Source organism: Strix aluco, chromosome 8, assembly GCF_031877795.1.
Source record: "Strix aluco isolate bStrAlu1 chromosome 8, bStrAlu1.hap1, whole genome shotgun sequence".
Classification (NCBI taxonomy): domain Eukaryota; kingdom Metazoa; phylum Chordata; class Aves; order Strigiformes; family Strigidae; genus Strix; species Strix aluco.
The window spans coordinates 14,336,553-14,350,250 of record NC_133938.1 but is presented as its reverse complement, the minus strand read 5'-3'; the positions used below and the strand labels follow the sequence as shown (position 1 = coordinate 14,350,250).

The 13,698-nt window shown below is 36.5% G+C and overlaps 1 protein-coding gene across 2 annotated transcripts in view; it reads left to right on the top strand.

Moving 5' to 3' along the window:
* ADGRL4 (adhesion G protein-coupled receptor L4) overlaps positions 1 to 13,698 on the top strand; it is a 75,386-nt gene that overhangs the window by 38,440 nt on the left and 23,248 nt on the right. The window contains exons 3-9 of one of the 2 annotated variants that reach the window (XM_074832348.1): positions 512 to 664; positions 6,875 to 7,030; positions 7,552 to 7,622; positions 9,345 to 9,518; positions 9,611 to 9,794; positions 12,024 to 12,140; positions 13,255 to 13,448. In XM_074832348.1, coding sequence (XP_074688449.1) covers positions 512 to 664; positions 6,875 to 7,030; positions 7,552 to 7,622; positions 9,345 to 9,518; positions 9,611 to 9,794; positions 12,024 to 12,140; positions 13,255 to 13,448 — 1,049 coding nt within the window. The remainder of the gene's footprint in view (positions 1 to 511; positions 665 to 6,874; positions 7,031 to 7,551; positions 7,623 to 9,344; positions 9,519 to 9,610; positions 9,795 to 12,023; positions 12,141 to 13,254; positions 13,449 to 13,698) is intronic. The other variant, XM_074832349.1, reaches the window with a different exon arrangement.

The window sequence follows — 13,698 nt, the reverse complement described above, 5'->3', positions numbered from 1 at the left end:
TCTGCAACTGCTGAGAAATACCACAGAAGGTCTTCAAGAACAGGCCAGAAAAAAACCTCTCAGTTTAGGTATGATCCTGCTTTGGTGTTAGGGAATGAAGTGGGTGACTTCTTGATACCCTGTTGAGCTCTTTTTTCTATTATTCTAAACTTGAGGTTACCCTCTACCTGTAGATTTCTGGGTAGCAAAAACTGTTATCATATACAACCCTGGCAGAACATGTACTTATCTCAATCCTTTATTCCAAAGTGAGTATTCAATTAAACCATTCAGTTCAGTATCCCGCTGGTTTTCTCCTTTGTTGACTCACACAGGATGAGGGTAGAAGAGAGCTGCTGAACACGATTACATCCTTGGCAATGGGAAAACCATATAGACAAACAACAAGAGTGTCAGCTCAGCATTCAAAACTTATATAAATAAAATACCAGAGGCAAATTAAACTTTTACTTTACTCTTTTCTTCAATTGGCAAATGCAAATATATTTCTCTGTAATTTATGTCTTGACAGATGATAATGAATGTGAAAATGCTACGCAGCCTTGTGGAGAGCATGCCAATTGCACAAACACTGTGGGAAGTTATTTCTGCATGTGTGTACCTGGTTTCAAATCCAGCAATGGTCAACAAACTTTTGTACCTAATGATGGAACCTCCTGTGTGGGTAAGTTATTAATGTCTGCCAGCTAGCTTTACATTGTCACTCTTCTCTTATTGCTTCTGTTAATTATAGAAATCTAGCAAAATGTTTTCAGCTTTGTGAAGTTTGGAGTCTGGATATAAAATTCCTGTAATTTGATCTGGTACAGACTCAATATTCAAGTTCAGGCCCACACTTCTCACCCATAACACAGCAGCTGCCACTGCTTTCAGTAATGCTTCTATCTTGACTCTGCAATAATTTAAACTCACATGTCACAGTTTTAGATGATTAATATATAGTTAAGGTAACACAGAAATCCCCAATCCACGTATTTATGCCACTGTTTCACTGATCTGTGGGCAAGGTGGTCATATTCTTAAAAAAAAAAAAAAAAAAAAAAAAGCAGAGTGACAAAGTATTCTGCATTCAAGTTGCTCTGGACCAACAAAATTCCCTATATGTTTGACCTACTATGCTCCAAATATCTTCTGTTTGGGGACTTTGGTTGGAATATTTTTGGTCATTTTTCAAGTCTGATCAAAAGCAATGAGCAAGATCAAGCAGTTATCCCACAGTCTGTGCCATCCATCAGCCTCTGTTTCTGTAATAGTTGGATGGAACATGTTCAAGATTACAGGGGAGGAAAAGTTCTCTGGAAAAATGTTATTTCTGAACAGCTATGCAATCCTTTAGGATTTCCTTTGAATGGAAGATCTGTAACTATTTCTCTTTTTTCAAGCTCCTGGTAATTTTCTCTGTATGTTGCAACAGTCCTCAGGGAATGGGAAAATGAGAAATAAATCTATTGCCCTTTACACCTTTATGCTGACTGTGTCTCATTCTAGATATGTCTCCTGTGAGCTCGTGAGTGCTGACAACCTCTCTTCTTACTGCTCTTAATATCAGCAGAATGGCTGCATATTAAGCCAGAAAGTGATCTAATCAACATTTCTTGCCCATTGCTCACATCCATCTAAAAGAGCTCTGCTTTATCCAGCCGCTATGAATCGTTCTTAAATTAGCTGGGATTGAGACTGTTAGCACATTGAGCTGTAAATATTCTTGCTGTTTCTGGTCCAAGCTTTGATTTTTACATTATGACATTTCCTCAGCTTCAGAAGTTTTGTCTTCAAAGTTATTTCTCTGACTGTTCTTGTGTCACTTTAGCTTTTTACCATTAGGTTGCTAATTTCTTCCCCCCCCCCACTTTTCTTCACTGGGCAGACTGATATTTTTTATCCTCTACTGGGGGTTAGTTTACCATTTCTCATATTTGCAAATCCATATGAGAGGGGCTGAGAGCTTTCAAAACTTACACTGAAATAAAAAATTACCTATGGGCACCTTTTCTCATTAAACAAGTGTACCAATTACTTTACTAAGCAGTGAGTCCTAAAGACAACCTTTTGATCCACAATTAATTTTCTACTTTATCTGTCAGGGAAACCATAATAGGATATTTTGTACCCAATGGATCTGCTGCTCGAGGTAGTAGATATGATGCACACAAGCAGCTGACAGTAGTGTATTCAGGGTGTGCTACACGTAGCTGAAATAAACACTGAATTTGTGATTGTAAATACAGTGCAAGTTATTCGATACAAATCAGAGGACAGAGCTACAAAGTATCCATCCTACTAAATTGTACAAGGCCCCAAAATATTTTCAGATTCTGTAAAGTCTTAAGTTTTCTTTTCAGCATATGTGTATGATGTATATGGCAGTAACTGGAAAAATATAGTAGTTGAATTTTGGAGGGTATGCCATCACGCAGCCTATTTGTTTATGCCGTCAAACCTATCTGGAGTTCCCAGTGGTGCAAGTGTGGCACATCACTCTGTGTGTGTGACAGTCCATTTCAAAGTCCATGTGCATACACATGTGTGTTCCTCCCCTCTTTTGCTACTATAGTAAACTTCCTAATACAAAGTGATTATAAATCTTAAGGTAGTGGATCAAAAGAAAATTTGGGACAATGGCTTTGGGAAATGTCAGTTCACCCTTAATCCAACCAGAATGTTGAGTTTTGAGTTGAGGATCAGCCGTATTTCATCCACGTTATCAGGCAGAATTGGTGAAGAGATGACAAAGAAACATGCAGATAGGAGAGGAACTGGGGGGTAGGAAGGGAGAAACAGAAAAAGAGAAGGAGCAAGGAAATGGAGAAGAAAGAGGAATGCAGTGACAATGACATTTTTCTCCTGTCCTGAATGTGAGCTATTAAAATCTATTTACTGTGTAAAAGCCATGCTTTTACCTTAGACTTCACATTTTATTGAATGTTTGGCTGCAGATAAAAAGGTGAAATATAAACCTACTTTTTTTCGCCCTGGTCAACAGAGTAAAAACATGAAAATGGCCATCTGTAAAATGCAAGTGACATCCTTGTCATTCTGCCTTTTCCAGGAACACGCTATTAGTTTTCTTCAGGTATTTCTGAGAATACTGGGAATGCAACCATTCTCCATCACATCCTTTTCTGTGACAGGGGAGTTGTAGAGTGGATGGGATATGGCATTATGCCACACTGCTAACTTTTCTTTTACCTGTGCCATTTGTAGGCTTTTTCATTTCCACTTTGTGTGTGCTGCTGCCTTCCACAGTATGGAGACACAGGGAGGGAACATCTAGTCCTTTGCAATTGGACTTTTCAATCACTTGCAAGCTACTAATAAGCAGAAGGCATAATATAGACATCAAGCTGTCTTGACTGACTGGTGAAGAATCAAAGCGATGTAGGTACAATCCAGTAATTGGCAAGACTGAACATAATAACTATTCTCAGTACTTTTAATTTAATTGGAATTTCCTTGCCTGCTGCAGTAAATGAGGAGTGACAAAGCACAGAAATAAAATAAAAGGTTATAAATCTATTTTCACACTAGCCTAAGTGGTGTTGGTGATATTATTTTTCTGATCGAAGCTATTATAAAAGCTTCAAAGTTCAGCTCCAGGATTTGTTTTGAATATTTACTAAAAGGCCAGGGCTTTTTACAGAGCTATGGCAATGCTCTTCTGTTTAAAAAGCTGCTGTTCTTCAACCTTTGCTCAGGAATGTTGTCTGTGAAGACTGCTCACGCAAGCCTTGGCAGCCCAATCCTGCTCCCATAGTAGATCAAGGAGGACGGTTTGAGATCCTCGCCCCAAATCTCCAGTAAAATTGGATTGCTGAAAGCACTGACAAGCTGTTGTCCCTGTGTGGTCCAATTGCATATTCGGTTAAAAAGGCATAACTACAAAATATAAAGAAATGAAAACCTACAGCTACTGCACACAGTATTTCAAAGCAGAAACTTAAAAGCAGCATTCATGCAACTGTCACATATTGTTGGCTGCCCCTGACAATCTCATTGATTTAAAAGGGATACGAAGCTGATTAGTACCTTGCAAGATCAGGCATATTGCTTTTTAATTTTGTCATCCAGGAGATTTTTTTTTTTCCCCAGGAATCAGTAAATTACATAGGCGTGATATGGACTCATTCCATACGGACAACTCAACTGCAGAAAGTCTATTTGCATATACTCAACAGGGTGTCTTTATCAGACTTTAAATAGCCATCCTGTTGCCAGAGATGCACCTTGGTGCTTGAGTTGCTGCTGTTGTTTTGGGTAATCCTGACTTCTCATTAAAATCTCCATTACACTTAATACCTGACATAATTACAAAAGGAAGGGTAATTTGGGTGACTGCCCAATAATAAATGATTTACCAAACTAAATGTTCATGAAAAGCAAAATATTATAATAATTTTGAAATAGCATCAGTAAATCACACGGAAACCTGATACTTAGGAATGGTAGTCTGAAAAGTATTCAAATATTTCCTTATAAATAAGTCATTGTTTAGCAAAGCTTGTTGTCATTTGCTGGTGTTGTAGCACTGCATTACATACTGAATATCTTGTTAAGATGTACATGTCCTTCTCTGTGTAGCTGGCAAGGCCAAAGAAAGCTTTGGTATAAGGCTGGTGTGTGTTCTTGTTATACAAACTGGTATTGTCATGGCTTTCACCCTTGCCACTTCAATTCATTCGAAGTTGTCTGTCTTACACAGAGTCACACAACAGGGCACTGACAGGCACCCACTTGTTTCAAAAAGAGCTTTATAATTTACTGATGTGAGAGGTTATTTAAATGCCAAGAGTAAGAACTTTAGCCTTATGTCTTTAAATGACACATTTAATTATGAGGTAGCCTGTGTGTAGCACTATATCATGCTTTTTTTACTCCTCCTCTTCACTTTTGCCAGATTCATTGATGTATAACATGGTTAGCTCCATGACTGTGAATACTGAGGTCACAGTAACCATACTAATACAGACAATGCAAAACTCACTTCATTAAAGAGAACCATTTGCAGTTTGTGCCATTAAATATGGAAACAAGCTATTGCCCTAATGTAGATAATTATAATTTAACCTCAAACTTTAAACGTTAGTGCTTGCATCAACTCATTCAAACACAGAGCCTCCTTCGCAGCTCTCCCTGAAGAGCAGAGGTAGTTGTGCTGAAGAGGGCAAATGCACCTCCAGCCCCACCTCTCCTTCCTGTCTGCGCATGTGGGAATCTGAGCGGCTTTTCAGTGGGAGCTTCTGAACCCCAGGCTTAAAACACAGCATTTCAGATGTAAATCAGAACCACAGCTCAGTGAGGAAAATAGGGATATGAAAGTGAGGTAGAACCACAACCATCTTGAATACGAGGAGGACATCTAGGATTACAAGCAGAAAAAAGGCAGCTGGGGAATTAAGCACAAAACAGAAGAGGGGAAAAAAAAAAGCAGCATTCATCTGATTATTTATGGAGACTCTCTTGCCACTAGTAAAGAATGGTCTACAAAGTTATCAAAAATGCTGTCCAAAGAGGCGGATGCCCCCCAGGTATCCTTCAGACAACTTTCTGCATTCCCTGGATATGACCACAGGCATGCAGTACATTTTTCCATTTTTCTACAATTTCCATTTCTCTAACAACCTTATTTCACAGACATTATTGCTCCTTTTTGTTCTACTCCTTTTTGAAAACCACCAACAATGTTGTATCAAAATAAGAGTTCAAAAATAATTCCTAAATGCTAATAGTGCGTTTCCAGCCCCCTATATCTGCTTGCTTTCTGTCTGCACAAAAGCCTCCTATCAATTCAGGTAGCTATTCTCCTCTACTAATGGGTTAATCAGTTCTTTTTCAGCAATTTCTTTCCCAAACTCAGTGTCACACCAGTTCTTAACTTAGGTTGTCTTCCTCTCTGGATCATCCATTACCCTCTCTACCTTTACTTTCCTTCAGTTCAGTTCTCAGACTGTTCCTTTAAATTTGCTCATGTATCACTTCTTCATTTTTCAACTCTTTTCATCAGATATATACCTCTCCCAAAGCTGTTCACTTTTTTCTCCTTTCCAGCACAGCACTTCACAGTCCATTACTTCATTCTTCAGAATTATTTGGTATTGTTCCCAGTTTACTTTCTCTGTTGAGTTATTTGATCTTTATCCTCAGCCAACCAAATAATGCAAAATAATCCCTATTCCAGCCAGGGAGTTAGTACCCAGCTCTCCTAAATTGATCAATTCATGGATTCCCTTACCGGAATTCATCAGTTTTACTCTTGGACTGTGCCCCACCCAGTTACTGAACCTGCCTACCTAATGGCAAATTATTTAGAAGCACAAAAGCCATTTTAGGCAAATGTAATTTAAATGTGGATTAAAAAAGAAAGACATGCCAAGCACTTTAAAGGGCACAGATCTTAAATCTTAGATTAACGAGATGGATAGAGTGATCTTTTGTAGCATCTTTTTAAAGCCGTGACTTAAAAGAAAAGGCTGCAGTTTTCTTTCTCTTTTCTAACTGAATCATAAGGCTGAGAAAATCTATTTAGTCTAATCTCTGGAAAATGGATTTCAGATGATTTGCATCATGCCGAGCATTTTGTTATGATAGAATTAATATTTACACTCATGGTTTTAAAACATGAACAATGTAGTATTATATAGTAATAAAAGTGGTGGTATAAAAATATGATCAATTATGATTTGTCCTTCTAATCCCTAAGTATTATAATTGGCAGGTGTTTTGCCATTAAGTTTGCCTTTTTAGTTTTTGCTTTTTTTCATTCCATGAAATTTCATTATGAAACTGCTTGCAGTGTGCAGGGTTATTATCAACAAAGCAGCAAGGTGTTAGTCTGTAAATACTTAATAAAAAATTCAATTTCTCACGATATTTGCAGATGTAGATGAGTGCAGCAATGAAGGAACTGTTGCCTGTGGAGATCATGCAAAATGTGAAAACGTGGATGGAGGGTTTAACTGCTCCTGTAAGGAAGGTTATCAACCATCCACAGGAAAATTGCAGTTTAAGCCAAATGATGGCACTTCCTGCCAAGGTACATGATATTATAAAGGTTTATGTGTTATTATAGAGCTACATCTTCTGAGTAACCCACCAGTGCCTCTTTATCTTCAGTTAGATTAATCAGCAAGACATGAAAAAGAGGCAAGGCAGTGGCATCTGCATTTCCTGAGAATAGAATCATTTTGTAAATGTATTTTTACTAAACAGTGTGATGAAATCCATTTGAAATAATGGTTACCTCCTCATAGTTGTCAGATCTGTACTCCTCTCTGTAAATGAGACATCTCAACTTCACCTGTGGAAGTCCGAAGGAAAGGGGCCAAACCCTATACCTGAGTAAAACAAAAGCTCAGAGTCCAATCCACTGCTGTAACTTTGACCAAGATAAAGTCTTAGTAGTTGAAGTTTCAGAATGGAGTGCTGTGTCTTATGTGCATAAATTCAGAATGCTGATGGTTTGGGGAATTATTTAGACAAGAGCTCTTACAGTGAGTATATGTTGAGCATTGATTAAACTACAATATATAATTAGTTTCTTTTTAATTTCTACAGAAAATCCGAAGACCAAGTGTGAGTTATACAAAGACTGTATAACTGAACATATTAATAGAACTTTAGCTGGAGTAAGTAGCATTGGTTTATAGATTAATTTCCAAATCCTTTAATTGTTTCTGTTCAAAACTGTTATTTCAATTATAATAGTTCTTAAGGAGCTTTTAACAAATGCTTGAAGCATACAATTGAACTTAAGCATGTTTACAGAAGTCTTTTTAATAATTTCAAATTATTTGAACTGGGTTGTATGTTCAAATCATGATAATAACTTGCTGGGAATCTGTGTGTTCTGTTTCCAGCGAAGTGAGTCGTGATGCATGAAAAATTCAGAAGTCTGGTAATCACTCAACTGTTTCTGTAATTTCTGAAGTTACACACTGCTGCATTTACTGATGTGCAATTATTTGCTTGTTCAGAATGAAAGGCAGCAAGATAGCTTACAAAAGTAATGTCAACAAGTGACAAAATAGAAAATGGAGCAATAACATCCTGGTATGCTAGTATATTTACTCCTCAAAGCATAGTATGTAAAGTGGTACAGAATTTATAGACTCAGATACTTTGGACTCAAGATTTTTTTTTTTCACCAGAAGCAGATTCCTGAAGCAGATTAAAAAAGTATTAATGAATTCACTATTCATTAGTCTACAGCTACAGTATTGTCTAATTTAAAAGGATAAATGAAACATAAGCATAAATAAATTAAAACCAATTGTATATGTTTGCATTTTATATTAAGCAGTTTGCTGAAGTTACGAGATTCAGAAAGATATTAATTTAAAGGCTTTATTAACCTAGTGTAAGATATACATTGTATTAACATGCTTTCTATGTTAACCTGCAACATAATACATTATATTAAATATAATACATGCTTACCACATTTACATGCAAAGACATGGTAAATGCCACAGCAGGATCTTGGAGTGAGGGTTTTTTTAATACATAGTCAAACTAAACTTAAATTAAATACTTCAATTGTATGTAAATAACAATGTGTCAGATTTTAGCCTGGTTTTTAGCCTGTGTTCTAGTTCTACTCAGCTGCAGTCAAAGACAAAGCAAGCCTCATAAAAGCTGTTCAGCAGCAGAGACTACAGATCTTACAAATCAGGTGTTGCGGGGGTGGGGGAGGTAATGGATAAAATCTTATTAGATTTCAGTATTGTGAAGTAAGAATTGTTTTCTTATTCAGCCATGAGACTGAAACTTGTAATCTTCATCTCACTCTTTCTAGCCTATTACTTTTTAAACTAATTGTTTTATGTAAATGCATTTAGCAGTTCATAAACTGAAGCAGTGAAGGTGAAATAGGCAGTAAAGTTTCACTAAACTATGTGCTTCATAATCTGCATTTGAAAAAAAAAAAACAAAACACAAAATATACAAATATTGTCCATCTGCTCCCACCTCTTCAGATAAATTTAACAGAAAAGAGTCAACAGAGTAACCATATAACTGATAGTTAATTATTTTTGTAGAACATATCTTGGTTCATTTTGGAGCATTAGGATAAATAAAACTAAACTGCAGTAATTAAAAAAAAAAAAAAAAGTAATGATAGCACATGACATTTTTAACCGTAGTTGCTTGTTAGGGTTATACCAGACACGTATAACACCGTTACTTTATAGGTCAGCCTGCTGATTTAAATAGTGCCTTTATGTACAAGCATTTTAAAAGCCAGTATGTTAATTCACAGAAATCAGTCATTTGCATTGGGTTTACTTTCATTTGCAGAAATGTGACTTTACTTGTGTCATTAAGATGTAAGTTCTTGTATTTTTCAGATAAGCCATTTAAAAACACCCCTAGAGATGCTGCAAGAAATTAATAAAAATACTTTGGGACCACTTTTACCTGTAGATGTGATTTCATATGTTGAAGCACTATCTTATTCATCATTGAATACCATGCATTACTCTGGTTTTGACAATGAAACACTTCGTAATACAACCATTAACGTGAGTGGATCAAACCTTAAAGTCGTGGGTTTTTTTCTTATTTTACAAATGGCATATGACTCTTCTGCTTAAAAATATTCTTTTATTTACAGGTTTTCGTTAACATTGTGAACAATTTTTTACAAAAAGACAAAATTACAGTCTGGGAAGCTCTTCCTGTAGATAACCAAAGACAGAGCCTGACTAAGCTGCTGCACACTGCAGAACAAGTGACACTTCTCATGTCGCAGAACTTCAAAAAGACAACACAGCTAGATGCTAATACAAGTGACATAGGTAAGATAAAGAACATTAATCTAAGGTATACTTTAGATGTGGATTACTCTGAGGAATTTTTCAGCACAATTATGAAAATTAGAAATGGTGTTATGTGAAACACACAGGTGTTAATTTGTATGAGTTTCATAACTAATGCCTGATTTTCAGTGTAGGTATAATTTTCAAAGTTTGAACATTTGAGCTCAGAGCCCAGAAAAAACTTGAGAGGCTGTGGAAAGTTGTCCTTTCAGATTCTCTTTCAATCTCTCATTATAGTCATACTGTCACAGTGAATCTGAATTCATCTTATATGCACAAAATTATCCTATGCACCTTATATGCATAAAAAAATCAGTGGAATGAAATTTGGATTTGCTTTGTACAGATTTTTTACTCTCTTTGGTTCAGTGAAGGTATTGTAAATGAGCTTGGAATAAAGATTATACTTCGTGAGTCCGATCTTGACTGGCTTTATTTTCAGAGCAATTTCTCATTTTAAGAAGAGTTTCAGAGGAGAATTGGTTAGCCTCAACTTCACCATTTTGCTCTTCTACCTTCTTCTTGCATGCTGGTGTCTTCACACCAACTCCTGCTGATTTTCCTGTGGTAATAATAGTTTTACCAGTCCTTCAGTGGAAGCAGAGTAAGGCTAATACCAGCCACTTTTCAAAATTCTAATAAAGCAATGTTGATTCCTTTGGCAGTGACCACTCTTTCATCTTTATTTTTCTCAATGTAGCCAAACTGTATGTGATCTGATTTCTTATTTTAGATTCAGTGCAGTCTCTTACTTGTTTGCTGTTTTATAAGATGACTTGATGAGAAAGAGTCCTCCTTCGGTCCTGAGGCAGGTCAAACCACCTGTTCTTCCCTCACCTTTCTGAAACTAAATTAGCAAGAGAGTGATGAAAAAATAGGAAGGATTTGTTCCATGACATGAACTCTGTAGAAGCAGATTTACGTAGTGCAGAACACCTCTGGGTCTGCAGCAGATCCAGAGTGGTGCCAGGAGCTGGCTGTAAAGCCCCTGTTCCCCCACCACCCTGTCCAAAAGCAGAAGCTCTCGTAGCAGCAGAGCCAAGGCCACAAAGGTCAAGACAAGAGGATTCGGTTGCAGCCTCTGGTGGCAGTGTAGACATCAGTCAGACCAAGACAACAGAAAAAAAGCTGATAAAGAGAATGGGGAGGAATTTCCATATTGAAAGGTCAATGATATTTTGGCTTGCTTTTGTTCTAAAATGGGAAACTGTATGAGCTCTTTTCTAAATTGGCCCCAAAAACTAAAATTTTTTGTTATTGTTTTTCAGCATGAATATATTTTCCACAGGGCTCATATGTGCCCCACACATCTATTCTGGGACAAGACCTACAACATTACCCCTCTTTCTCCACTGCTTTTTATGGTGCAAGCTCTCGAACTACAAGCTTTTCAAAACTCCAGCCTCAGAAAACTATTTCTTACGTCCTGACAAACATTTTCTGACAGCTGGTCTATTGAATAGCTCATATTATTTTTGTGTGCTGTGCTATAAGCAATGCAGATGGTCTAGCTTAGTGATATTCCTCCATCAGTCAAGTTTTAGATTTGTTTGTTGTTGTTTTGTTTTGTTTTTTTAAAAAGGCCTGATTGAGGTTTTTTTTGTTCCCATCCTGGGTGATTGAAAGTCAGCACTATAATGAACCAAGTAAAGAGCTCAATGTCCTCTAATGTAGTTTTTGTCCTGAGGGGTGATGCTTGTTTGTTTGCTTTTTGACAAGACACATCATTATTTCACAGTGCAATGTGCATTTGGTAGCATGGATAGATAACTATAAAATATATACTTTTCAAAAATTGGCTTTTATCAAATGTTACTATTCAGTAGAGAATTTTATGCTTTGCTTTTTATAATTGTGATTTGTGGACCCTTTCAGAAACGCATTTTTAATAAAGCAATAGCTCTTCCTAAAGTAACCTACATTGTTCTTTCCAGTGCCTAATTTAATGCAAGGTAAATAAAAGACTATATTTTTCATGGAAAGAGTAAAAAGTATGAGAGCAAAATGTATGCATGAAAATAACAAAGCACAGAGGTTTAAGCAAACATGCTATATTAATAGCATTTTTCTTGAAATATTTGGCACAATGATATATTCTTAAAATTTACAGTAATTATGCACTCCAATAGCACATTTATTAACCCAACTGTAAATTATGGTTGACTATAATGGAGCTGTGATTTGTACAGTATTTTTCTTCTTTTTCAGCACTCAAGATTTTTGCTTTTGATTCACACCACATGAAGCACATTCACCCTCATGTATACACGGGGGGAGATTACATAAAGATCTCTCCAAAGAAAAGAGAGAAATCTCATCCTAATGGTAAGAAACAAAGATTAGCAAGTAGGTGGCTTAATAAACCTCTTAGATAGACTTTTACCCACTAATATATAACCAAATGTGCAGTTTACCAAGACTGAACTTCAGCCCTGCTAACTACAGAGGAGTCAAGGTATTTTTATCATCCTCTCCTACTCCTTTATTGTCTCAAGACTGATATTTCTAACACTTCCAGTGGTGCAGTGAGTATCCAGTGAGTTTTAACACTGGATATTGCTAACAGAGACCTGAGCTTTATCCTTTTCTCAGCCATAGATCTGTTGTGTGACTTTGGACCACCCCCTTCAAGTCTCTGTGTTACTCCTCCAAAAATTGGTGCATCTTTTCTATTTAGAGAGTAGCTCAGTGGAGCAAGAACATGTATTCTTCAGTACAAAAACCAGCAGGGCCGCCCAGATCTTGGCTTGGACCTCAGAGTGCTATAGAAATAGCTTACAACTACTGTCATCACTAAAAATAAATAAATGTGTTTAAACAGCTCTGGAATTAAGGCGCCTAACCTAATAAACATAGAAAAAATCTTTTAAATCTTAATCTTCCAGCTAATCTGAATCTCACCACCTATTAGTACCTAAAAATGTGGTTTATCTTCATACAAGAGAGAAAAATTACAACATTTTTTCAGACCGGCACTGCATCCTAAAATACTTTTTCCTTTCTATTTCCCTATGTGTCTTCCATTCTGGCTCCACTGTAATGGAAGTCAAACCAAGCCAGGTACTTCAGAGAGGCCCAGCATTTACCTCAGGTCTGAGCCATTTTAGTTTATGAGACCTGACACCACATGTGTAGCCAATTGCAGAACAGCAGCAAGCATATATTACTCTAGAAAAAATATATATGCATATATCTAATTAGAATTTCCAATGTGAACACACATTTTTATTTCTAATGGCAGTTACATTGTTTTAAATAAAGCTATATTTCATTGTCTCTAAAACATTTTTATAAGTATTCCACAAAGATTCCATCTGTTTTGCATATTTTATGCAATAGCAGTAATAATGTCTATTGTTTATTGTTTCCTTAATGTCTTCAATTTTGTTCTTCTATAAAAAACCCACAAACTACTAAACATGGTCTGTTTGATTGATAGGCACCGTTGCAGTTGTCTTTCTGCGGTATAGCAATATTGGTTCTTTGCTTTCATCGCCTAAAAACCTCTCCTTGAAAGATACTTCAGAGCAGAGGCAGACAGTAAGCTCATCAGTTATAGCTGTTGCAATTAGCTCAAATCCACCTACGGTCTATGAGCTCGAGAAAATAACATTTACCTTAAAGTATGCCAAGGTAAGGGGTTTTTTTATTATCAACTTCAAATAAAACAAACAATAGCTAATTATTTTATGTGATGTAACCATACCTGCAGTGTATGATATATTGAGACATAATTCTGTTGTTTGCTGATGTTTGTCATTTATTTTTCTAATAAGATTAATCTCAAATGTGACATCCTAAGTGCAAGATACTAAACATGATACAGTTGAAAATTGCTACGGGACTAACGCAAGGACAACAATGCCATCTTTGCTGGGTTGTA